This window comes from Pelodiscus sinensis, chromosome 22, assembly GCF_049634645.1.
Source record: "Pelodiscus sinensis isolate JC-2024 chromosome 22, ASM4963464v1, whole genome shotgun sequence".
Classification (NCBI taxonomy): domain Eukaryota; kingdom Metazoa; phylum Chordata; order Testudines; family Trionychidae; genus Pelodiscus; species Pelodiscus sinensis.
In genome coordinates this window covers 4,041,190-4,065,167 of record NC_134732.1, presented here as the reverse complement: position 1 = coordinate 4,065,167, position 23,978 = coordinate 4,041,190, and the positions used below count along the sequence as shown (strand labels likewise).

Here is a 23,978-nt window from a genome sequence, read left to right as displayed (position 1 = left end):
GTAGGGAGAGTGGGATGTTTGTGAGTTAATGGTATTACAGGTGATAATTGGGGAAACTGTCTTGGTAATGGGTGAGATAATTCAAATTCTTGTTAAGTCCTTGTTGGCAAGTGTCGAATTTTAACATGAATGACAGTTCAGAGGATTCCCTTTCAAGTGCAGATGTAAAAGGTCTTTGTAGCAGAATGCAGGTGGCTAAGTCATTTAGAGAGTGTCCTTTCTGGTTAAAGTGGCAAGAAACTGTTTTCTCTTTGTGATCTTGTCTGATATCTGTTTTGTGGGCATTAATCCTTTGGCGAAGTGTCTGAGATGTTTGTCCAATGTACATAGCAGACGGACACTTTCGGCACATGATAGCATAGATTATATTTCTGGATGCGCAGGAATATGTGTTCTTGATCTTATAACTCACTTGGTTAGGTCCAATAATGTATCCTTTGGTATATATGGTTGTGACTACTTTCTTCCACTATTTGATCTGAGGAAGTGGGTCTAGCCCACGAAAGCTCATCATCTAATAAACCATCTTGTTAGTCTTTAAAGTGCTACATTGTCCTGCATTTTGCTTCAACTACCCCAGACTAACACGGCTACATTTCTATCACTTTGCATAATGAGGTTTTCCCTGCCGGGTCTTGCTCCAGACAGAAGAGGTGACCACAGCCCAGCAAGTACCCCCACTACGTCACATGGACAAACACATTTCTTTCTGTTGATTAGCAGGGCACACAATGGTAGCGATGGCTTTGTGCTCATTTTACCCGCCAGTAAAAAAGAGCTAGAAATGTGTCCATAGAGCCATGGAGTACTCTGCAGTAATGATCTCCAGCAGCCCAGTAACACTATGGTAAGCTGTAGCATGTTGGATCTTGGGGTATATGTTTTCTTCCCCATTCAGGATGTTCCATTGTAAAATGGAGTTTTAGAGTAAAGCTACTCTAATAGTCAGGGTTTACTGGCGGGATGTCTGCTCCATCAATGATGATAAACATTTGGCTGCCTGCATGTGTGCTCATTCATGTGTGGGGTGTTGACTCGCACAAGTAGTCAACACAATGAACTCCCAAACCCACAAAATTAGATCAGGGTTGAAGGTGCCCTGGCTTGGTTTATTGTCAAATGAAGTACAATAATAGTTGTCAGCAGACTTTACTGGTCCACCACACGTCTGTACCCTCTGACAATGGACCAGCTCAGTCAGCGATAGGAGTGATATGGGACTCCATCATTGACAAAGACAGCCCCTCCAAGACACCACTTTATATACAGGTGCAAACAAGTTACACATCACTCCTGACATGTCAGGTTGCCACCCTCTGACATTACTTAGATATTGCCCATCCCCCTGCACCCAATGGTTCGATTGGAACATTTCTATCCATCATGCTGTCATTTTAGACCCTTTCCTGAACCTGGGTCGGTATCTGAGAGGAGTGTGGGGACCAACGTCCTTTTAACGAGCTGGTGGTACCATCCTTTAGGAATGGTCTTGCAACTTATGACCAGCACCAATTACTGTTTTACAGAGGTCCTCAGGCCTCCAACCAGGTCTGTGCTACATGGGTTTTGTTTCAGGCCCTCACCTTACTTCAGCTACGTCAGCTTCATTTTAAGTTCTTGCCAGGCCCTGCCATTCTGCCAGCTTGTATGTCAAACTTCTCTTGCCTCTGCCAAGGGGCATGCAGGTGTTAATATCTTGACTGAAACTCCATAAAAGTCTTTTGCAACTAGCTTTCCACAGACCTGCCTGGAGGGTTATAATGCTCTGATTTGTATTGAGATTCAGCAAGCTGAGATGTATGAGCATGAAACACCAAACTAGGCAATAGGACACGAATCACTGAATTTCCCCAGGTGAGAAATTCAGAATATGCTATTAAGTCCAATAAAAACCTTCAACTGGTTCCCCATTGCTCCTGGAACTAGCCAGAGGCCCTTTTGTGTGATAGGAAGGAAAAGTGCTTGCTCTCTACTTCATCGTCATCACCATCTAAAGAATAAGAAAGGCTCAGGGGTACGAAGATGAACATGCACAGGTCGTCATTACTAAGCAGAAAGAAATGCGTGTTTCACAATCAACTCCCTAAACAATGGAAATGGGGAAAGAAGGTTGCAACAGGTGCATAGCACTTGTACAGAAATCTCAGGGCTACCACAGGTTGGCTGGAGCAGGACAATTCCATGGCATATGCCAAATTCAAGGGTTTCCGGGGAGAACACGATAAGAATTCATGTGTCACATTTGCAGATTGGAGATCGCATGCCACAGTCCCTCCGGCACAGGTACGGTTCGAAGCACCAGGCGTTCCATACATACCTTGGTCAGCTCTTGTGCATTCGCAAGATTGTCGACAGCAATAGCCAAGAAGACGTTCAGGAGTGTGTCTTTAAGCAGCAGCTAAGGAAAAATCTTTACGCAGTGATGGGTTAAATAGCCTTCCATCTATATTCCATAACCTGGATTTCCTCTTGCCCCACTGCCTGCAACCATCATAGTATTACAGACGTGGAAAATGGAAAAATGTAGTTCCCCTTTTCCACATAGGGCTGCACCCTACTGAATATTCTCCAGTGCTTTGTCAATCCAGTTACGAATTACCCAGCCTTGTCACTGAGAGCCTATTCCACCGTGCTGGAGACATCACTGTTGCATCCGTTCCTTCCTATCCAATTTCTCTTGTCCATCACACTGACACAAACACACACCCCTCTGTTTTTGGTCTTCCTCACTCCCCCTTGCTTAAATATCAACCATGAGCTGAAAAACGGTTTGGTTGGAGACAATTATCCCATCTCTACTGTTCAGTGGTTGCTGCTAAAAAGATAATAGGTTACTAAGTAAAATTTTTCTCACTGCAAAATTGTATACTAGCTAGAGGAAAATATGACATCACAAAGTCAATACAGCAATCATTGGCACATACAATGAGTTCTCTCAATTCTTCTTCTTCTATTTATTATTAGGAGGAACACTTTCAGTTTTGCTTATGACTTGAGCTACTCCATGCCCCTTCCTATTGTTATTGTGACCATTTTAGATATTAGTTTGCAATAAAGCAAAAGATAAATTAAAAATCAGATCATACAGGCACAAAAGATGGGGCACATATAGCAAACAAAACAAAATGAAAAGCAAAATAAGCCCACAGACCCGAAATTGTGTCTCAGAAAGAATACCACAGGGTTGTGAAAATGCCAGCTATATGACAGAGGGTTCAGCTCTTGATGGCTGTCTGAAGTAGTGATGGATCCACCGGCTGAGACCCTGACATGATAATGAAGAGGATCTTGCATATATGTGGTGCTCTTCCTCTCAGAATTCCAAAGTCCTTTACAACTCTCCGTGGGTGTGCACGCAAGTGGATCGGTGTGTGCATATCCCTGAGTGTATGGAGAGAAGTTGCTTCCTCCACCAGAGCACAACACTGTCATTGCTTGACATAAGAGCTGTTGCTCAAGGGTTCAGGAGAGGAATTGAAAATATACTAGAACCCATTGAAATGCCTGAAGGAATTTTAAGCAGACAGAAAGTAATTAAACTACGAGGCTGGTTCTGCTGGTGCAGTCTGTGAGTTGGGAAAGCTGCATACGGCCCTGCTGTAGGGAACAAATGATTTATGGGAGAAAGCAATGAGGCAGAAAAGGGGAGATAAAGAGGTGGATGGGAAGGAGGAAGGGTGTGTAGCATCGCTAGCATACCCTTCCATGGCAGCTGCAACTAAGACAGGATGAATGGAAACCTTGGACTAAGTGGGTGCTTCGCATTGCTCAGGCAGTTGTCCTAATAGGGCAACTGGGACTCCTCTGTATCCAGAGGACCTGTGGTGGGATAAAGCTGGAGCTGCTGGCTCTGTACCATCCTTCTGCTTAGGGCAGAGGTAGAGAATCTGTGGCCCGTGGCCCACATCCAGCTTGCTGCTTCATTTCATCTGATCCATGGCAAGTCTCGGTGCGGGAGCCCTGGAGTCAGGAGCACCAGCTCATCAGCATGTTCCTGCAGCTCCTAGAAGAAGGGGCGATCAGGAAAGCTCTGCATAGTGCCCCTACCCCAGAGCTGGCTCCAGAGCTCCCAGTGGCCAGAAAGCATGGCCAATGGGAGCTGTGAGAATGGTACCAGCAGGTGCGGGCAGTGCACACTCCACAGAGCCACCTGGCCCCTCTGTCTAGGGTCTGGACATGGTGACCACTTCTGGGAGTAGCATGGGGACACAGTGGGTAGGCGGGGAGTCTGCCTTAGCCCCAGTGCTCTGCCCCACCAGAGCCACTTAAGGAATGTGAGCCCCAAGCCCCCTCCTGCACCCCAACCACCTGCCCCAGGTCAGAATCCCCTGCCAGACCCCTCACCAGTGTTCCCTCTATTTTTTTCCATCCATATGTGGAATAAATTTTGTTATGTGCACCAAGGCAAGTGTGGATGTGCACTACCAATAGAAATACAAGCTGTAGGTGCTCTGCTAATCAGCTGGGTGGCACTTGGGTCTCTCCTGGGTGTCCACCCAAGCACTCAGCGTATAGGAAATATTGCTCCATACTCCTACCCCAACTCTGAGCCCCTCTCTGCACCCAAACTCCCTCCTGGAGCCTGAACCCTGAACCTTCTCCCACCCTTCCCCCACCACTCCAAACTCCTTGGCCCTAGCCCTACCCACGAGCCCACATCCCCAGATGGAGCTCACCTTCTTCAGTGCCTGCCCAGACCCTGTCATGCACCCTGAACCCCTCATTTCTGGTCCCATCCTGGAGCCTAGGGGAAGCTCTGAGCCTCTCTCTCTTCACGACACTGTGTGGCCCCCCGACTGATTTTTTCTGTGAGTCAGTGTCCCAGACAGAAAAAAAGTTCCCTGGCTTAGGGACACATTGGGGACGTGCCGAGAGCTCCCTGAGCTCCAGCAATGGTATCTTGGGGACCATCCCAAAAGTCTTACTCAGAGCAGGGCCCGATGCACAGAGGGCCCTGCACTGGACCCATTGGAGAGGGAGGGCCAGTATCCCTCTATCCCACTACCTAATATACTGAGGCACCTTAGTTAGGAAAATGAGGGGCCATAGGTCAGGTGCCCCAACCCTTAGCCCACCTGTCCCTCAAGAATCTTCTTACAGATACAACATCACCCTGCATCACGGCACTAGGCCACAGGGGCTGTATTGAGTCAATCGGTGAGCTACGGAGCGAGAGAAAGCCACACAAGGTCTGTCAGCCTCCATGGACATGCCTGTCCTGCAGCTGGGAGTGAGTATCCCTGTCCAGACTTACAGATTTGTAGCAGGCAGCTTAGACCTCCCTGGTCTGGCATGGTCAGGACCTGACTGGTCCCAAAGGAGAGAATTTGCTGGACTGGGGAAGGTTCCCTGTCACCAGCCCCCAAACCTACCGCCTGTTGCCCCAGCCCCAGCTGGCCCTCCTGCCCTTAGGCTCCTGGGTTCTCTGGTCTAGGAGCATCCCTGGTCCGGCAGGACCACGGATATTGCCGGACCAAAGAGTGCTGGTTTTCAGAGGTGCCACCTGTCGCATGCTAACGTTAGCTGTGTGAACGCTGCAGTCTGGGCTCTCACGCCCACCCAGCCTAAAAGGTTTTGAAAGCCTAAGCAGCAGCGTTGACACCCCTATTTTTAGCACACCAGCACGGTGCCAACGTGAGTCGTTCTATCAGGCTGTCATGTCAGACAGCGGCATATACCCTGTAGAGATGATCTCCCTGGCTCTGCGAAAAGCTGGAAATGGCTCCTTCCCATTTGCAGGCAAGGCAGAGAGGGGAAATGGGTGAGAAAATATTCTTCTAGCTGAGTCAAGTCAGGGGAAAAAAAAACCCACCACCTCCGAAACAGCCATTCCCTACCCACAGTGCTGTCTCCTTAATGACTGCGCTTTTGACAGATGTCTGAATTCCATTAACGTTAGATGTAAAAGAGACTAATTTCCCAATTCCCCTTTAAGTGCTGATTGGAACATGAGGTTCTAATTTAACAAAATGGAGTGGCAGCTGTGAGCTGCATTACTGCCGTCAGCAGTCGCTGCTGCCATTCTAAGGGACTCGGGCTAGCGGGACTTCCTCGCCAGTGCTTCGGATGCTTTCGAAATGCCCCCAACAAGCACCCGATGCGGGCACCCAATGGAGCGAAGTGGCAGTCTCAAAGCTGCCTTCCATTCTGTCCCCTGCGATAGTGTTGTTAACCACGGCCAATGTATCTTTTAATGGCATGTGCTATTTTGATCCACCTTCCAACTGGTGCAGTCTGATAAAATGGGAACTTTGGGACCATGCGAGTCACCTTAATACCTTGGCAGGAGCCCTGGTTTGTACCAACCACCATGCACAGCATCAGCATTTAGCTCAGGCTGTATTGGCCTGGACAGGTTAACACAATCCACTGATTAGGTGAAATGAGAACCCTTTGCTCTGCATTGTCCTCACACCATAGCGCTCAAAAGAGGGGAATCACAGGCTGCTTTGGAGGAATAGATTTGGCCTTGACGTTTCACTTAGGACACCTCTCTGGGGCTTGATTATATTCAAAGTCGCACTTGTTTACAGAGCCACACTGAATACACACAAGGCTTCACTTTGTACCAGGCCCAATTCTTTTCTCCATCCCAAGAGTGCCACCCTAATTAAGACTATTAAAACAGAGCCAGCCCCTGGATTTTGTGACATACGATATAAACACAAATCTCAGGGTTTGGTGATCTTTTTGGCTGAACTTTTTAAAGTCAGTTTCTAGCCTTTTGCTTGCAAAGAGCCTTGAAAATATATCCACAATTGTGCTCCTCTATTGAAGTAAGCGGCAGTTGATACATTCACTCATCACATTTTGATGTAAAACAAAACAGATTCCTGCAAAATCATCTCCCCCCCCCCCCCCCCCCCCCAAATTCTTTGGCCAGTTCTGCGCATAGTGATGTGCTCACAGACCAGCAGGAATTTATGACTGAAGGAGGTGGGGTAGCAGCAAAACATTGTTTTGGAAGCCCACCCCCAACTGATAACAGGACACCTGGTCCATTTCTTTCCAGCCTCCTTCTCCTAAGCAGTGATCCATCAAACGGTTGTTCTGAGAAACTGAAAATAAAGCCCGTCTTTACCCAGGAACAGAAATGTCTTTTTGCTTTGCTACTGCACAGCCTCCCAAACAGAGTGCACTGTAGCTAAGAAAACCTATTCCCAGAGCTGAGCTGATATCAGTGATGAAAATTTCAGGGCTGGTGATAATGCCCATGGGAAAAATTGGTGGTAAACTAGTGTTTTCTTAATGAAAAAAAAATCTAGATTGAGAAAGAAGTGTCCCTTCCAAGCTTCTAAGAGGGTCTTGCAAATGACCCGGGGGAGGGGGGAGCAAAATTATAATTTAAAAAGTAATTTTCAAAGTCCGTTTAATTGATGGATTAGAAATAGAAGAAATATTATCTGTCCTATCTAATCCATGATCTGGGCAGTGCAGGATTGTTCCTCACAGGATAATAGATGTACCGTATCCTACCAACATTCTATTACCTCAGGTTATATTCACTTACACCTCCAACTGTTTAACATCTCAAAAAATATTAGGCAAGGTTGGTTGGTTTTTGGCAAACTAAAATTATAACTCATTTTCAGACATTTCTGATTATGTTGTACCTGAGATAATATAAACCATTTGAAAGTTATGGTTCAATTTTCTTTGATACATGAAACGAATGCCCCCTGCATGCCAGGAGCATTAAAAATGTCTTACAATGAAAAACAGAGGTGGCAGCAACCTCACTGAAACCCTTTTTGAAATATTGGTAGATGTGTCAACGGGCTTACCACTGCTGTTCCCTGGTGATCAAGGGAAAAAGAGATTTTTAAAAACAGAACAACAAAAACCAAACAACATTCCCCACATCTGTTCTTCCCAATCTGTGCAGATTCTCATGAATGTTAATTGGAGATACAGTCACATGGCTAGGGAGGCGAGTAATCCCAAAAGTACTCTATCAAACTATACAGGTCTGAGACACTTAGGATGACATATTTCTACAGAGACAAAATAAGCTCTATTGTGATGTCACTTCCATTGGTGTCAATTGGGAGTGCCTCCATCAAAGTCAATGGCTTCCTTCCAGACTGACAACAGTGTATGGCTTCTCACATCCAAACCTGGTCCAAACCTGTTACGGTGTCATTCATGTCACAAATACTTTTCAGCTGGCTTTCTCCTCTTGTGTAATTTATTTGTGCAAAAACTCCACTGCAGCAAACTCACTTTCCCCTACAGGAGTCACAGAGAATTAAAGAATCGCTCGCAACATAGCATATTTGAGCATGGATCTAGCACTCTCAGTATTCCTCTGTCTGCACTACAGGGTGTATGGCACATAGTTCAGACTACAGAACACTGACATGAGAAGCAAACTTTTGGTGGCTCTCCTGGATGAGCTAAGTCAGAATACCGGAGGCATTTACTGAGCACTGAAATGGGCAATAATGAAAATGAACGAACACCAATACTAGATAAGGAACGTGGCCTGAAAGAGTAACTCAAATGCTTGTCTCTTTTGCCAACAGAAGTTGGTTCAATAAAAGATACCTCCTTACCTACCGTGTGTGTCTCATACAAGACTCAGGCTATTAAAATGCCTTTAAAATTTTCTCCCGAGTGTAATCTTCATATGGAACCATCTGCCAGTTAAAATGGTACTTTAAAGTGGTTAGTTCCACAGCATGAGGTCCCTTTTATATGCAAAATTCTCCTGGTTGGGGATGCTCACCCCATAAAGCTAGTTGAGCTGCTAATCATGTTTCACAGTTCGATATAATGACTATTATTTTAATACAACCCTTTATCATCTAGTCTCCTCACTACCTCCAAAGATATTTCCTGGATTCAATTACATCAATCATGAAGATTTTAAAGTGTCCCTTCTTGGCAGAGCACAGCAGGCATGGAAGAGGAGTTTCAGACACATTAAAAGGAGTATAGGTGGAAACATACAGGGAAGTGGGATGGACGGGTGGCTGGAGTATATAAAGAACATGATGTTGGCCCCGGAAGGCATTTAGCAGAGAAATGTACAGTATACGAAACAGGGTATTTACCAGTGGGAAACCCTTTCTCCTTCTCCCTTGCCACATGTCCCACACAGCATTTCATAAAGGGAAGGTCTCTCCCCAAGCAGGTTGGGACAGTGTGGAGAAAGTCTCTATGGCGCTGGTGTCTCCCTAATTCCAGGCTGCTCAAGGTAATGAAGTGGCTCCAGATGCATGTGAGGCTAGTCCCAGGGACAGCGGCCTTGCACAGCTTTCTATGGGCTATGCAGAGCACACAGCGCTCTGTCCACCCCCTCGTCTGCTTTCTCTGCTTTCGGCAATACCTTGCACAGCTCCTCTGCTGGGGGAATCCCTCTCCCTTCTCCCCTTAGCTTAAAAGGGGCTGGTGCAGGGAAGAGAATCTGTCCTTTGGTGGATATCAAACTGAACAACAGTCTATGAAAACTATACCACTGTCCTGATTCGCCACTCCAGTCCACAAGCTTTATGCTGATGTAACTAACGAATTCTGTGGAGTTGCATCCCTGTATAGAAGCAGAGAATTGGCGAGGGTGGGGAGAAGGGGAGAAAGGGACAAGAATGGAATCTGTATCTTTTTAAAGCAGTAGGTCTCAGTCTCTTTAGGTTAAAAGCCAGTCTATTTCTGCCAATCTCTCTGTCAACGTGATTACATTTTCAAATGCTGTGCCCTAAGGATCCAGAGATCTTCCTTCTCCGAAACTACAGTCCCAATTTTGGAATATTTCTATTTCCAGAGGGGTCTGTCTCTGCCTGGCATGAGATGGACCCCCCAGTGCAAAGACCAAGCCACTCTCCATGTAGTGCTCATTAACAGTCTGCATTAGAGCCAGGTAATTCCAAAGATGGCCACTTACGTGACACCTACAACATGGATGCCAGTTAATCGACCATTTCTTGTCATATTCCTGCTGAATACAGAGGAACATGCACAATGAAAGGCTGGTGTGCTGCTTCCAACATGCTCTCTCACCTTGCCCCTAGAACGAAGGACCTAATTCATTTATTTATTTGTTATTTAAAATATATTTACCCTGCCTCTCTATTTAAAATATTCGACGCGGCTTATAAAATTTTTAAAACACGATATATACCTATACACACGCACATATATATAAAAGTAAAATACAGAACCCCAAAGGGGGGGGAGACATAAAACCTGCTAAAACACCTCAAGAAGAGGGATTCTAACGATTCTTCATGGACTGTTTCAGGACAGCTATTCTCTCTGCCCTCCTTAATACAAATTCCCAAACAGCTTTGCTGACCCCATGGGAGGTGGTTGAGAGAAACTCTGATTAGCCCTTTCAGGCACCCTGCTATAGAACCTCTCATCCAATGACCCTAAAGCTTTTCACAGAGATGAGTATTATTATTCCTATTTTACTGGAGAATCAGTAAGATCCCAGGGTAGGTTATACCCAAATATTCGCCAAGGCCATGCTGATTGATACACACAACACTGCAGCTGCCTGGCAAAGATGCTCCAAGCAGATGGAAGAGTATAAAATTCCACCTCCACCTGAGGCATAAGCAATTTGTCTCACTTAGCACTGTGCACATGAGGTGTAACTCATACCACTCAGGGAGGTGGACTATTCCAGAGGTATCCTGGAAAAACTCTGCCGCGTCCAGGGAATACGTCCACTTTTTCGGATCAGTTTATGAGGAATAAGGGATCTTCTGAAAGAGAAGGTTTTTCTGACACTGGGCCCCTGTAGATGGGCCAAATTTCAGAAAAGCCTCTTCCGAAAAAACAAGTGGAAAAAGATACGCAAATTGAGGTTTTTAGATATAGCTCCAGAGTAACGTACGTCTTGCACACATAGGCTGTCCTGTAGACAGAGCCGAAACTGAATTTCATTTCAGTGTAAGTGCGTGTGTGGGCACGTTTACTTTAAAAGGTCCTACTTGGTTAGATCTTAAATTATTTTTCCCGCGGCTTACAGTCAATCAGTATAGGACTTTCTCAATGTTCAGTAAGTGTCTGCACACAGACTTGCAGTGAAATACCAAAAGGTACAAATTAAATCCAATTTAGTGTTTGGCACGGGTCTGTGCAGAGGCAAGTCCTAAGTGACATTCATGAGGCCACACAGTAAGCCAGTGGCAGAGTCAGAACAGACGCAAAGTACCAGGATGCCCAGATTTGGGCCTCACCCCCTGCACAACATGGCACGCCAGCACTTCAGGAGGCCCGTGAATCCTGACTGCTCATTTGCCACTGACAGACCATGGACAACTCAGACCCAAGAGCAAGGATACAGTTACCAAACAATGTCAGGATGATGAAGTAAATGGAAGAAAACATTCCTGAGTGGACACCACCTTGTGATACAATCCCATGATACATCACTGCATTCCAGTCTTCACCAGTCAGTATCTGGAGAGGGAAATATGAGAGCAAGAGAGAGAGATGAGCAGAAGTGTTTAAGCATCATTTATATACACGGCCTTGGATACAGGCCCTCAAAGAGAAATCTAGTGATAAGAAAGCCCCAGAAATGGACCAAATTCTGCTCCAATTAGAGAGCCTGTTATCAATCGTGGGTGGGCTTCCAAAACGAAAGCAGTGAAGCACGTACTTAAAGTGCAGTCCTGAACGGAGAGGCTTTCTGACCTGGGACTTGACTGAGAGTTTAAACCCTGCATCAGACACCCATGCAATACAACTCAGAAAAGAACCTGGCGAGAGCAGCCAAAGTTCACTGCCCTCCTGTCTCCAACATTCCACATTCCCTCAGTGCCAACTCTGCCCACACATCTACACCAGTGATTTCATCACCGGACCATCCACATCAGCCACCATGTCAGAGGCCCATTTAACTGCACATCCATTAATGTGATCTACGCCATCAAATGCCAACAACGCCCTGCTGCCATGTATATTGGCCAAACTGGACAGTCTCTATGGGAAGGAACATTGGACATAAATCAGATAACTGAAAAGGCAACACCCAAAAACCTGTTGGAGAACCCTTTAAGCTGCCTGGACGCTCATTAATGGAGCTCCATGTTACACTATTGTCTCAGGCCAAGCCAAAGACACAGGGAAGGACTGGAACTTAACTTCATTTTTAATTCTAATGCTAATGGTATGAACAGGGACATTGGCTGGCTCCCACTCTACCTTCCACATCCTAATGACTTAACCAACCAACCAAACAACGGAGGTGCTAATTGATCTTAGCAGCTTCTTGTAACTACTTGAAACATCTACTCACTCTCAATCTCTCTCTCTCTCTTTTTCCCCTCCTTTTTCTTTCTCTTTTCTTCCTTATTTATTCTTGTATCCGGACTTCTAATACTCCCGTATTCTGAAGAAGTGGGTTGTTCCCACAAAAGCTCATGATACCATCTACATGCTTTGTTAGTCTTTAAGGTGCTATTAAGTCTATTGGTGGTTTTTAAATTTTTCACATCCCCTCAGGCACGCATCAGTGGCGTACCTCTTACCAGCTGGTGGCACAGAATTATTTAATTGGCAACCCTCACGTAGTGCTGCATGGATGGCGAACAGAGGCCTCTCTGGTTTGTAAGCAGTCTCTGTGTTTATGGTGGTTGTAAACCCTTCTTGCTGAGCTGCTGAATGTGTGCGACCCGACTGCCTGAGTACAGAGATGCAGCAATTTGCTACAAAGCCTTGGGTCACATGGTAGGAGACTGTGACTCAAAACAATCCCGCTGGGATACAAAAGGCAGCCTGAGTTCAGAGGGAGAGCCAAAGGGAGTTGAGTGGCTCCTATAGCATATTTGACATCAGAGAGAGAATCTGGAGGGGAGGGCTTTCCATGCAGGTAGGTGAAAGACCTAGCTGGGCACACCTGCTGTGTGGATAGCAGCAGAAACTCTCTGAAACCTTACGAGGGGCCGGGGGGGGGGGGGGAGGGTTTACCTGTTTCAATTGATGTTGATGTACATTTGTATCTGGGTAATAAATGCTTTGCTGGGAAAAGGGACTGTAAAACTGGCACTTGTGGGAGTATCATCAGCTACATCCATTGACCAGTGAGTTGGCCACCTGGCTTGGATGAGAGTAGGGAAACTGAGGCAGATGTAAGCTCTAATGGTGGGCTTGGGAGCCCTTATTACAGTGTTCTGAAGACTTGTGCATTTGGTGGTGGGGGGGAAACATGACATCAAATCACTTTGATGCAACCAACAAGGTAGCACTGAGTTTATCTTGTGTTACCATTTTAGCCATTTTTAATTCACTTACTTACTCATAAATTTCATTAATGATCTGCAGAAAACTCACTGTCAACCCACAGGAACACTATTGCAGGGTGAATTTGTCACATGATAGGAAACAAGGAACTACGACAATTTCCCCCAAATTACTAATTGGCTTCAGTCAAATCAGCCCCAGAGTCTGGGGACATTGCTATCTGGAGCTGAGCACCGTCTCTGACAATACCTTTTCCCTCAGAAGAAGCTCAGAGCACTTTGCAAATATTAACACAGTGAAACTTGGAACATCTCAGTGAAGGGGAGTCCTATAATCCTCCCTTCCCATACAGGGAAACTGAGGCCCATAGAGACACAGCTTACCCAAGGACACAGTGAAACAATGACAGAACTGTGACTAGCACCCAGGTCTCTAAAAGCCTAATCCTCTGCTTTAAGCACAGGACTGTCCTTGCCTTGGGAGGACCATGAACTGGAACAGCCGATCTTGGCAGGGGTGTCAGAATGGGGGGGTACCAGCTTTAAGGGTGAGCAATGGAGGACGGGGGGAGAGGAGCAATCGGGGAGCAGAATCATGGGGGAAGAAGTGGCTCAGGGCAGGATCTCAGGACAGGCTGCGCCAAGGCAGGAGCGTAAGGAAAAGGGGCAACATGGGGGCAGGGCTACAGTTTGGGCGCTGTGCCCCCCACCCTTTTAGGAAGTGTCTGCCACTTCTGGATTCAGGCCTCACTGCACTTTGGAGAAGTTTGGATCTAGATGGAAACCCCAACATCTCAGCCTGAGCCCTTGCCAGCATCCATGCAGAGCGTGTGCCCCTCCCCCCATTCACGGCTCTCCAGAGGCAAAGGAGCGCTCGCTTGCTGTCTCAGACAGAACTGGGTGTGTCCCTCCCATTTCCATAACTCTGTAAACATGCCAGGCACGGAGCAGCTGCAGAACGAGGCCCTGAAAGCCTGAGCTGCAGCTCCCCCATACTGACTTGCCACGTGGCCCAGAGCCGATAACTCTTCCCTGGCTCTCACAGAATCCTAGGGCTGGAAGAGACCTCAGGAGTCATCGAGTCCAACCCCCTGCCCAAAGCAGGACCAAAGTCTCAGCTTGACAAAGCCCTGGCTGGGTTGATTGAGTTGGGATTGGTCTTGATTTGGACAGGGGCTGGATTTGATGACCTCCTGAGGTCTCTTTCAGCCCGAGGGTTCTATGAGTCTAACCCTAACTCCCATTGGTTTTCATTCTTAGCCAATCTTATCCTTCAATCTTGATAGTGCAAACTGCTCTATTGTTTTCTCATTGCCTTGGGCCTTCTCCCGCAACTCTCATTAATTCTAGGCACCCTCAGGAGGAAATGGGTCATTGCACCTCGTTTGCTACATGATGCCATTACAGATGCTGGGCAGAGGACAACACATGAGTAGTCCCATTGCAGCGTAAGGTACAGCGGGGGTGAGCTCATGAAGAATGCTGGAGGGTCTCCCATCGTCCAGAGATGACGGTTTGTCTGTGCAAAGCAGCCGTCCATTTTCCGAGTAAAAGAATTCAGTTTGCCTGAATTTCAGAGTCCCTTGGCCTTTATTGCAATGGATCATTTCATGTGCGTGATAATCCCACCAACCACACACTGTGAGGCTACGAGCAAACAAATTTCTTTCTCCTATCCAGGTAGCTTGAGGGATGTCCCCTCCATTAGGAACAGAAAGGTGTCTGAACGGTTCCTTTCTAAGTGCGCACCTAAGCAAGGAGGCAGCTTTACCTGGAACACAGTGAGGATGGCAGCAGGGAACGTATCGAAGTTGGTGGTCGGCGTTTCATCTTGAAAATTAAATCTACACAGGAAATAAAATTTAAAAATTAAAATGATGCAGGGGGAAAAAAAACCCTACGCTCTCGTAATTCTCTATCGCCAGAGTCAGAAGACAATATTTGCTACAGAGAGGGATAATCTGGTCAGTTTCAGGATGGGAGGTGGTATCTTAAGGATGATTAGATCTACATGGTGCAGCTTCGAGCACCAGACCTGTGCCGCTAGCCTGGCCGTTGCAAGGCATGCCGTGGAGCTGCTCTGTTGTCTCACTGACAAAATAAAACCACTCCCAGCAAGGGGATGGAGATTTGGGGCTTGGGGTGCAGAAGAGACTCTGGGCTTTGGACTGAGGCAAGGAGTTGGGGTGTGGAAGGACGTACAGGCTCCGGACTGGGGATGCAGGCTCTGGGGTGGAGTCAGATAGGAGAGGGGAGCTGTGGTGCCCAGCCAAGGGGAGCTGGTGCCTGGGGCAGGGGCAGTGCACAGAGCCCCACGGCTGCCCTTATGCCCTGGAGTTAGAGGGAGAGTGTCTCCTGTCCGCACCAATGGTTTTCATCGGTAAAACTTTTGTTGGCCAGGGATGTTTCTTTACATACAACAGTACCATGTAGACTTAGCCTAAGAGAGGTGTGTTTAGCAGAACTGTTAAGAAAACAGTATTTACATCTCACTGGAAATATCAACATTTCAAAATTAATTTCCATTCCTAAATGGAATTGAAAAATCATAATACCAAAAACTTTTGTGGAATAATTCCAAAAGTTGTAAACCAGAAATATCCAAACTGAAAATAAATTAAATTGAATTAGGAATGGCCATTTTAACCTAAAATGTTAAAAGAACAAAATGACAACGGTCCCTTTAGATGAAACAAATGCTCTTTTCTTTCAAAATGCCAATCTGAAACAAAAAATGCTTGTTGTGGCATGTTGCTTTGGAAAACCGAAATTAGTCATTGGAATTGGTATTGTCTCATAACAAAATTCAGGTTTGATTAAACTACGTTCCAGGAAGAAATTTTTCCGCACGAAAGAATTTCAAGCAGATTTGCAAATCCTCTGAGCCATCCAGTCCCCTCAGTCTTTTGCCTTCCACGAGACGGCTTTGATGTGAGGAAAACATCTCAACGACCACTAGACTTACTGTCCTCCAAAGAGCTGCATTCCCAGCAGAGCGAACACCACAATGAACAAGAAAAGCAGGAAGAGCAAACTGATGATGGATTTCATGGAGTTCAGCAAGGATACCACGAGATTCCTTAGGGAGTTCCAGTATCTAGGTTGTAAATCAAAGCAACCAACAGTTAGTGTCATTGGGTGAGGAGGGGCTATTTCCGGGAGAGATGAAAATAGAACACGTGGCCCATTTGAGTCTATCATAGAGCAAAACCACATGTAGAATCAGAAATCTCTAGCCATCATGAGCAAACGGCTGCTGTGGAGAATAGCAACTTTCCATGAATTCTGTAGGGCTTTGTCCAAACTAACTGTACACGTTCCAAACTATGCAGCTTCTCTCTGCTCAGCTTATCTGGTTTTCAAACTATGGGTCACAGCCCGGTACCGCATCGTGGAATGTCGGGGCCTGGGGCTCGTTGCTGCAGGGGGATCAGGTGACCAGTGCAGGTGCTAAGGCAGCTCCCTGCCTGTCCTGGTACCGCAGACTATGCAGTAGGCCTGGCTCCATGCCAGGGTGGTGGGTGGGAAGAGAGTGCACAGGGCTCCCCACACTACCCCTGCCCCAAGCACTAGCTCCTCAGTCCCATTGGCTAGAACCTGCTGCTGGCTGCCTCTGGGCACAGCATGGTCTGTGGTGCAGGAGAGACAGGAAGCTGCCTTAGCCCTCCCCCACTGCACCGCTGACCGGGAGCCGCTCGAGATAATACCCTCTTGCCCCAGCCCTGCCCCCCCCCCCAAAGCTGGAGCCCCCTCCTGCACCCCAAAGCTCTCCACGTCGGCCCCACCCCGGAGCCTGCGCTCCAGTCAAATTATGTCGGGTTGCAGCATCAACAATTTTCTTCAACTGGGTCATGAGAAAAAAAGTTTGAAAACTGCTGATCTGCAGTATAGATGTGTTGCCTACAGCTTAAACTCCCCTGCATTTCCTTTCCATTACTATGCATACCCACTGCTGGGGATGCCAAAAACGGGGATTTATTGGTAATGCTGAGGTGAGAAGGAATCTGAGGGGGCTGTGAACTACTCATGTTGCTAAGACTTCAGCCAGGACCGAATGGTTCATTTCCATAGGAGCTTGATTCCCCCGCCCCCTTCTTACACCCCCACCATGTTGTTTGGGAAGTTATTTTAAAATGAGCTTTCAACAGTTTAATGCCTGATTTCTACACACAAGACCTCAAAATCTCACCTTCGGGCATTTCACTTGGTATGTGGGTGTTTGAAATAGGCATCCAATGTGCGTAGTTTAGGGGAATTTGCCCATCCTATTGGGACAGCCAGGGTTGAAAATTAACCTCGCTGCATCCAACCCCTACATTTTGCATATTGTGCCCAAGAACTCAAGGAAGGGGAACTTAGTTTGACCTGCACATGGCAGCTGCCCCCTGGCCAGGCACTGATGTTCAATCTGCTCTCCCCCACCCCCTGCATCCTTTGCCTGAGGGGCAGGTGTCTATACATGCACCCAGCTGGGAGAGGCAGGCTGAATCACAGAGGTCCGGGCAGGGCGTGGAGGAACGGCACTCTCACGTCACTGTCATATTTCCCTGCTGAGAACAAGCAGGGAACGTTTGTATTACGGAAAGTAATGAATCAGAAAAGGCAGACAGAGCTAGTCAAGCTGAGGGTCTCTTTAGCAAGCCCGGGTTAACCAGGGGTGGGCAAAAGGGCCTCCGTGGGCCAGATCCAGCCCACCAAGCGAATTGATCCCGCCTGCAGAGGCTCTGCCACTCCCACACCCCAAGGCCAATCAGGGTTTGGGGGTGGGGGGTGTGTGAAGTCTCCTCCCACCTTGCAAGGGGCTCAGCACTTAGGGTGTGTCTCCGTCGACGGAGCCATGTAGATTAGACTGATCGGCAGAGGGAAATGAAGCCGCGATTTAAATAATCGCGGCTTCATTTAAATTTAAATGGCTGCCGCGCTCTGCCAACCAGCTGATGATCAGCTGTTTGTCGGAAGATCGGGGCAGTCTGGACGCACCGTGGTCGACGAAGAAGCCTTTGTCGACCGGCGCAGGCAAACCTGGTTTCACGAGGCATACCTGCGCCGGTCGACAAAGGCTTCCTTGTCGACTGCAGCGCATCCAGACTGCCCCGATCTTCCGACAAACAGCTGATCAACAGCTGGTCGGCAGAGCGTGGCAGCCATTTAAATTTAAATGAAGCCGCAATTATTTAAATCGCGGCTTCATTTCCCTCTGCCGATCAGTCTAATCTACCTGGCTCCATCGACGGAGCCATGTAGTTTAGACACACCCTTAAAGTCAACTTCCAGCTGCTTGGGATCATCTCGTCTGATCTCCTGTGTAACACAGGCCAGGGAGTGTCCGCAAACGAATTCCTAAAGCTCATCTAGAAAAACATCCAGGCTTGATTTTAAAATGGTCAGCGATGGAGAATATGCTCTGAAATTGTTCCCATGATTAATTACTCTCACTGGTTAAAAAAAAGCCTTATTTCAGTCTGGATTTATCAAGCTTCATCTTCCAGCCATGGGTCATGTTATAACATTCTCTGCTAGATTTAAGTTTGTTAAATAGGTGGGTGGGTGAAGTGCAGGAAGTCAGACTAGATGATCACGATGGTCCCTTTTGGCCTCTAAGTCTGATCCCCAGGTAGGTATTTATCGACTGTAATCAAATCACTTCTGAGCCTTTTCTTTGTTAAGCTAAGTACATTGACCTCTTTGAATCTAGCACTACAAGGCTTGTTTTCTAAACCTTTAATCATCCCCATGGCTCTCCTTTGCCCCCCGTCTACTTTAACAATGTTCTTCTTGGACCATGGTCCCCAGAAGTGGACATACCATTCCAGCAGCAGTGGCACCAGTGCCAAATACAGAACTAAAACCACCCCTCTACTATTCAGGATTCCCCTGTTTATGCATCCAAGGGTTGCATTAACTCTTTTGGCCATTGATGTCCTTGAGAACTCATAAGCCAAAAGGAGCCCCAAACCTTTTCAAGAGTCACTGCTTCAAAAAAGAACTGGATAAATTCCTGGAGGTTAGGTCCATCAATGGCTATTAGCCAGGATAGATAGGAATGGTGTCCCTTGCCTCTGTTTGTCAGGGGCTGGAAATGGGTGACAGAAGAGGGATCACTTGATGATTCCTTGTTCTGTTCATTCCCTCTGGGGCACCGGAATTGGCCACTGTCACAAGACAGGATTCTGGGCTAGGTGGATCTTTGGCCTGACCCAGTCTGGCCCTTCTGACGTTCTTCCCAGGATAGACTCCCCATTTGTAAGTACAGCCCATAGTCTTTGTTCCCAGGTGTCTACAGTTACATTTAGCCAGATTGAAATGCATTTATATGTTAACACTCCTACCATTATTAACCAAACGTATACAAAAAAAGAGATATTAAGTCACTTTGACAGGATCTATTTTCCATAAACCCTGTGTTGATTTACAGTAATTACATTACCCTCCTTTAGTTCTTTATTAATCAAGTCCCTTATCAGCTGCTCCATTATCTTTCCTGAGATCAAAGTCAGATTGGCAGGCCTGTAATTTCCTGGGATATCCCATTTACTCTTTCTAAAGACCAGCACAGCACTCATTCTTTCCTAGAAAGCTTCTGCCATTTCCCCAGTGCGCCAAGTCTTATCAAAATATTTTGTTTCAAAACTATCACAACAAAACTTTTTAACTTCTGGGGGAATTTGTCTTGTCTGGGGCTTGTTTTCCCCCCCATGAAACAATTCAGTGAAACTGATATGAATTCACAATATTGGGGTAGCCTCGTCAGTCCCAGAATATTAGAGAGATAAGGTGGTAAACTAATATCTTTTAAAGGACTGACTTCTGTTGGTGAGAGACACAAACTTTTGAGTAACCAGAGCTGAGGTCTCTCTGACTAACAGAAATTGGTTCAATAAAAGGGTGCGTCTAGATAGTACCCTTCTACTGGAATAAGCTACGCAATTTGCACTATGCAAATTTCATAGCTTATTCCGAGTCTAGGTCGAAAGAACTTATTTTGAAATTTGGTGCTGTATCGATAGCACCAAATTTCAAAATAAGGCACTATTCTGACAAATCCCATAACCCTCATGAGGGTTACAGAGATGCCGGAATAGCACGCCCGCTATTTCAGGAAATAGCGGGAGTGTTTAAAGACACAGTGTTGCTATTTCAGGATACTTCCGATATCCCAAAATAGCGCCACAGTCTAGACGTACCCAAAGAGGTCACCTCACCCACTGTGTGTCTCACAAATTCACAACATTATTGTGTTGCTGAATCTGCACTTCTCATTGAAAAAAATTTCAGATGGAAAATTCCACCCAGCTGTACTTGCAAGCTCTGCACAAGCGTGAGCATGTAAGAGATGAGGTATAAATGTTACTTCATGCACTGGAGGGCCTGCAACATCCAGTCCAGTGATAGCCCCAAAAAGGTGCCTCTCTATGACAGACTGGCATAGGATTTGGGGGGGGGAGGGCTTGGGTGTCTGAGATGGATGTTTCCCTGAGATGAATCAAGCAGATGTACCTGAGTTAGACTAAGACCCTAAAAAGAGGCTAAATTGCTCTAATGGATAGATTTTATGACCACAGCCCAGGACAGACAGTTCTCCAAGGGAATTTTCCCTGCCTCGCGCTGCTGCCTGCCTGAGGCAAAACTTGCATCAACTCTCAAGCTGGTATTTCTCAGTTAACATAACTGGGCAGCACATCCACATGTCAGGTGGATGTATTATCCCGAGTAGCTGGGCCTTTTCAGCACCCATCCATGACTGATGACCGGCTCCTGGGCTGTAACAAGGAGTTAAATTTCTACAGTTGCCAGTTCCCATTACAGCTTGACAAGCAGGAAATTATGTTGAGCTATTTTCTCCTTGTGTCCTATCTCTGAATTTCAGTGCCTCTCAGGCTGCATTCCCACTCTCTGCAGTGATATGCCATCCTGCTGCGACCTTTCCAGCTTGCTGCAATTTAACTTTCTAACCATCATGTCGCTCTGCTTTTCACAATCTTCCTGGCTTGTGCTGAAGGAAGAAAAGGCCTCTGAAAGAAAAGGCATAATGCTCCCAATTATTCAGAGCAGGATGGTGCGGCTGCCTTCCGTTGAACAGATTAGAGGCAAAAATCCAAGGGCAGGGAGCTTCGGGGAAAGCCAGGCAAAAAGGAAAGAATTAGCACAGGGTGAGGTGATAAAGAGAGCCAGACAGCAGCCATGGAACATATGGAGCTCCTGCTTGGCTAACTTTCTCAACTAGTTCCTGCTCGGATGTGACTGAGCACTTTTCTGGAGCCTGCTGCCCCTTCAGGACTTTTCTTTGCTGCTGAGAACCTACAGTTTTTCCAGCTCTCTGCCCTTTTCAGAAATTGTTTCGGATTTCCTCAGACACCTACAGGCAGAGGTGCGCTCTAGTGCACAGCTCCGGCAAGAGCTGGCTGAGCTGCAGCAAAAACCAGCAGGGAGCTGTTGAAGGAGCTGGCAGGGACCTGGGTTGTGATAGGACAGTAGCTGTACAAAATGTAAGTTCCTTTCACCCCTCCCTACAGGGGAAAGTTGGAGATGCTGAACGATCAGCAGGTAAAAAGCCAGCTAACTCTTCGGGGGGGGAGAGGGGTTTACACAGCAAAGAAAAGCATGTTCCTAACTTGGGTTAGCTAACAGGTTAAATTAGCGGCAAAGAGATGGCAACTCAGCTTTTAACTTGCATTAGCAGCTCGACTTCAACTCTGTAGGGACTTATCTCCACTGTAGCTGGGAGCGAGCTTTGTCCAGTAGACAGACCTGTGGTAGGGAGGGAGCTTATGCTCACATGGTAAGAATAGCTGGTGGATGTTGCAGCACGAAGGGAGGCTCAGGCAAGCCATCCAGGCACGCTTGGCCCAGGTAGAGTGGGCTTGAACTCAGGTGGCTAGTCTGAGCCTCTGACATTGCTGCAAGGTTCCCACAACTATGTTTAGTGTTCTCGAGCAGCCCTGCCCCCACTAGCCTGTCAGCTTAAAGGAAGGTTCACTCCCAGCTGCAGTGTAGACATACCATGGGGCCTGCTAATCCACATTAAAAGCTGAGTCACTGGGTCTTTGCAGCTACTTTAAACCAAACGTTGCTCATGTGCATGAGTTGACCTAAGAACATACTAATTATTGCAGCGCAGACCTGGCTAAAGGACACCCACATTGCGCAGCTGATGACGAGAGACGTAGCTAAGCACGTCCAATGGCCATTTCATACTCTTGGTGGCCAATCGGAGCCCTGACACCCTATTAAGTTTCGAAAAAGGGGCTCCCCGTCTAAATCCTTTCTGTGTTGCTCCTTGCACAGAGAGGCTGCACCAGCTCCCCCTCCCCCCTTGTGGCTGGAAGCGGTATTGCAGCAGCTCAGCCTTCGGGTTGCCCAGCGCCCTCGCAGCCCCATTTTGGCTATAAATCTGACTGGCCCTGCAGCCAAGCCACTTAACAGAGTCCAACCTCTTCGGCGGCCTCCAAGTCCTTCACTTAAAGTCCAACAGAACCAAATATGCAACTCAGCTAGGCTCAGCTGTGAGCTTTCCTCTTTGCAGTCTAGCTGCAAACTGTCTCAACACCAACCCAAGTTTCTGGGTTTGAACCTCACCCCCACCTTGAGGCTGGAACACAACCCCTCCCCCTAGGGTTCTAGGCAGGCTGCAGTCCCTGATTGGCATCTGTCTCCAACCAGACTCCTTGCACAGCACAGGACGGCGTGTCAGCTAAGCATCCCCAATCCCTGCAGAGATGTAGTGGGGGTGATGCTAAGTGACCAAGGCTGAGTGACCCCAACACTCACCTGGTGTCACAGTTACATGCCTCTTGCTAATACAAAGAGTTAATTAAAAAGAGGGAAGAAGAGGGGAAAACTTGGGGGGGGAGGAACAAAACTGGCACGGCTGCCCAAAACATGGTCAGCCAATTAGAGAGAGAGCGTGCAGAACTGACATTCATCTGCAAATTTGACACTGTTTCCCTGGGCTTGAACAAAGATATAAACTGGATGTCACATTATAACCTGTATTTAACACTTCATTTTTACATCAAAGGCTAAGTATGGGACACTTGCAGCTCACTTAATTAGCCTCATTAGCCCCAGTCCTACAATTTACAGGTACTACTGGGTTTCTGATATCCCTCTCCACCTCTTCTGAATAAGTGGGTTTTGCCCACGAAAGCTCCTGATACGACAGACATTTTTGTTAGTCTCTAAGGTGCCACAGGACCACTTGTCATTTCAAAACAGTTTCAGTTAGCTCAACATTACAACTTTCACACCTGCAGCAGTGGCACTAAGTGGAATATAAATTGCACAATAGCTGTTTGTTAATTCCCCTGACACCTCAGAAGAACGAGTAAAAGGCATCGCCTACCAAACGCTACAGGCTAATCAAAGTGCCAGATTCAGCCAGGGAAACAGAAGACCTCAGTACACTCTGAGATAAGGTACCCTACAGGCAGCAGTAGCACAAGTGTCCTCGTGCTGTTGTGCTGGTGTATCTCAGTCTTGTCTTTTGTAGGGAGAAGTGATGTACAGTCTTCCTGGCTCGTTCAACTGTAGTCCCGAGGGCCCGGTTTGGCGGACGTGAGTGCTGGTAGCACACACCTCAGTTAATCGCAGGCCTTGCGTGGTAGCGTGAGGGGGACGGACAGAAGCAGAAGTTACCGCCAGGGCCCAACAGCTACATGGCTAGGGTTGCCAGGTGTCCAGTATTGACCCGCACAGTTCGGTATTTTCACCTTCTCTCCAGTAAAAAAAAATTCAGAAAATACCAGACACCTAAAATATCCAGTACTTTCTGATTTTTTCCCGTCC

At 47.0% G+C, this 23,978-nt stretch overlaps 1 protein-coding gene across 8 annotated transcripts in view; it reads right to left on the bottom strand.

Annotated features, from left to right (window-relative positions):
• Window positions 1–23,978, bottom strand: part of CACNA1B (calcium voltage-gated channel subunit alpha1 B) — a 452,780-nt gene that overhangs the window by 154,454 nt on the left and 274,348 nt on the right. For all 8 annotated transcript variants that reach the window (XM_075906063.1, XM_075906064.1, XM_075906065.1 and 5 more), the window contains 4 exons: window positions 16,159–16,290; window positions 14,965–15,037; window positions 11,292–11,409; window positions 2,318–2,385 (listed from right to left, as the gene is read on the bottom strand). In XM_075906063.1, the coding sequence (XP_075762178.1) occupies window positions 2,318–2,385; window positions 11,292–11,409; window positions 14,965–15,037; window positions 16,159–16,290 (391 nt within the window). The remainder of the gene's footprint in view (window positions 1–2,317; window positions 2,386–11,291; window positions 11,410–14,964; window positions 15,038–16,158; window positions 16,291–23,978) is intronic.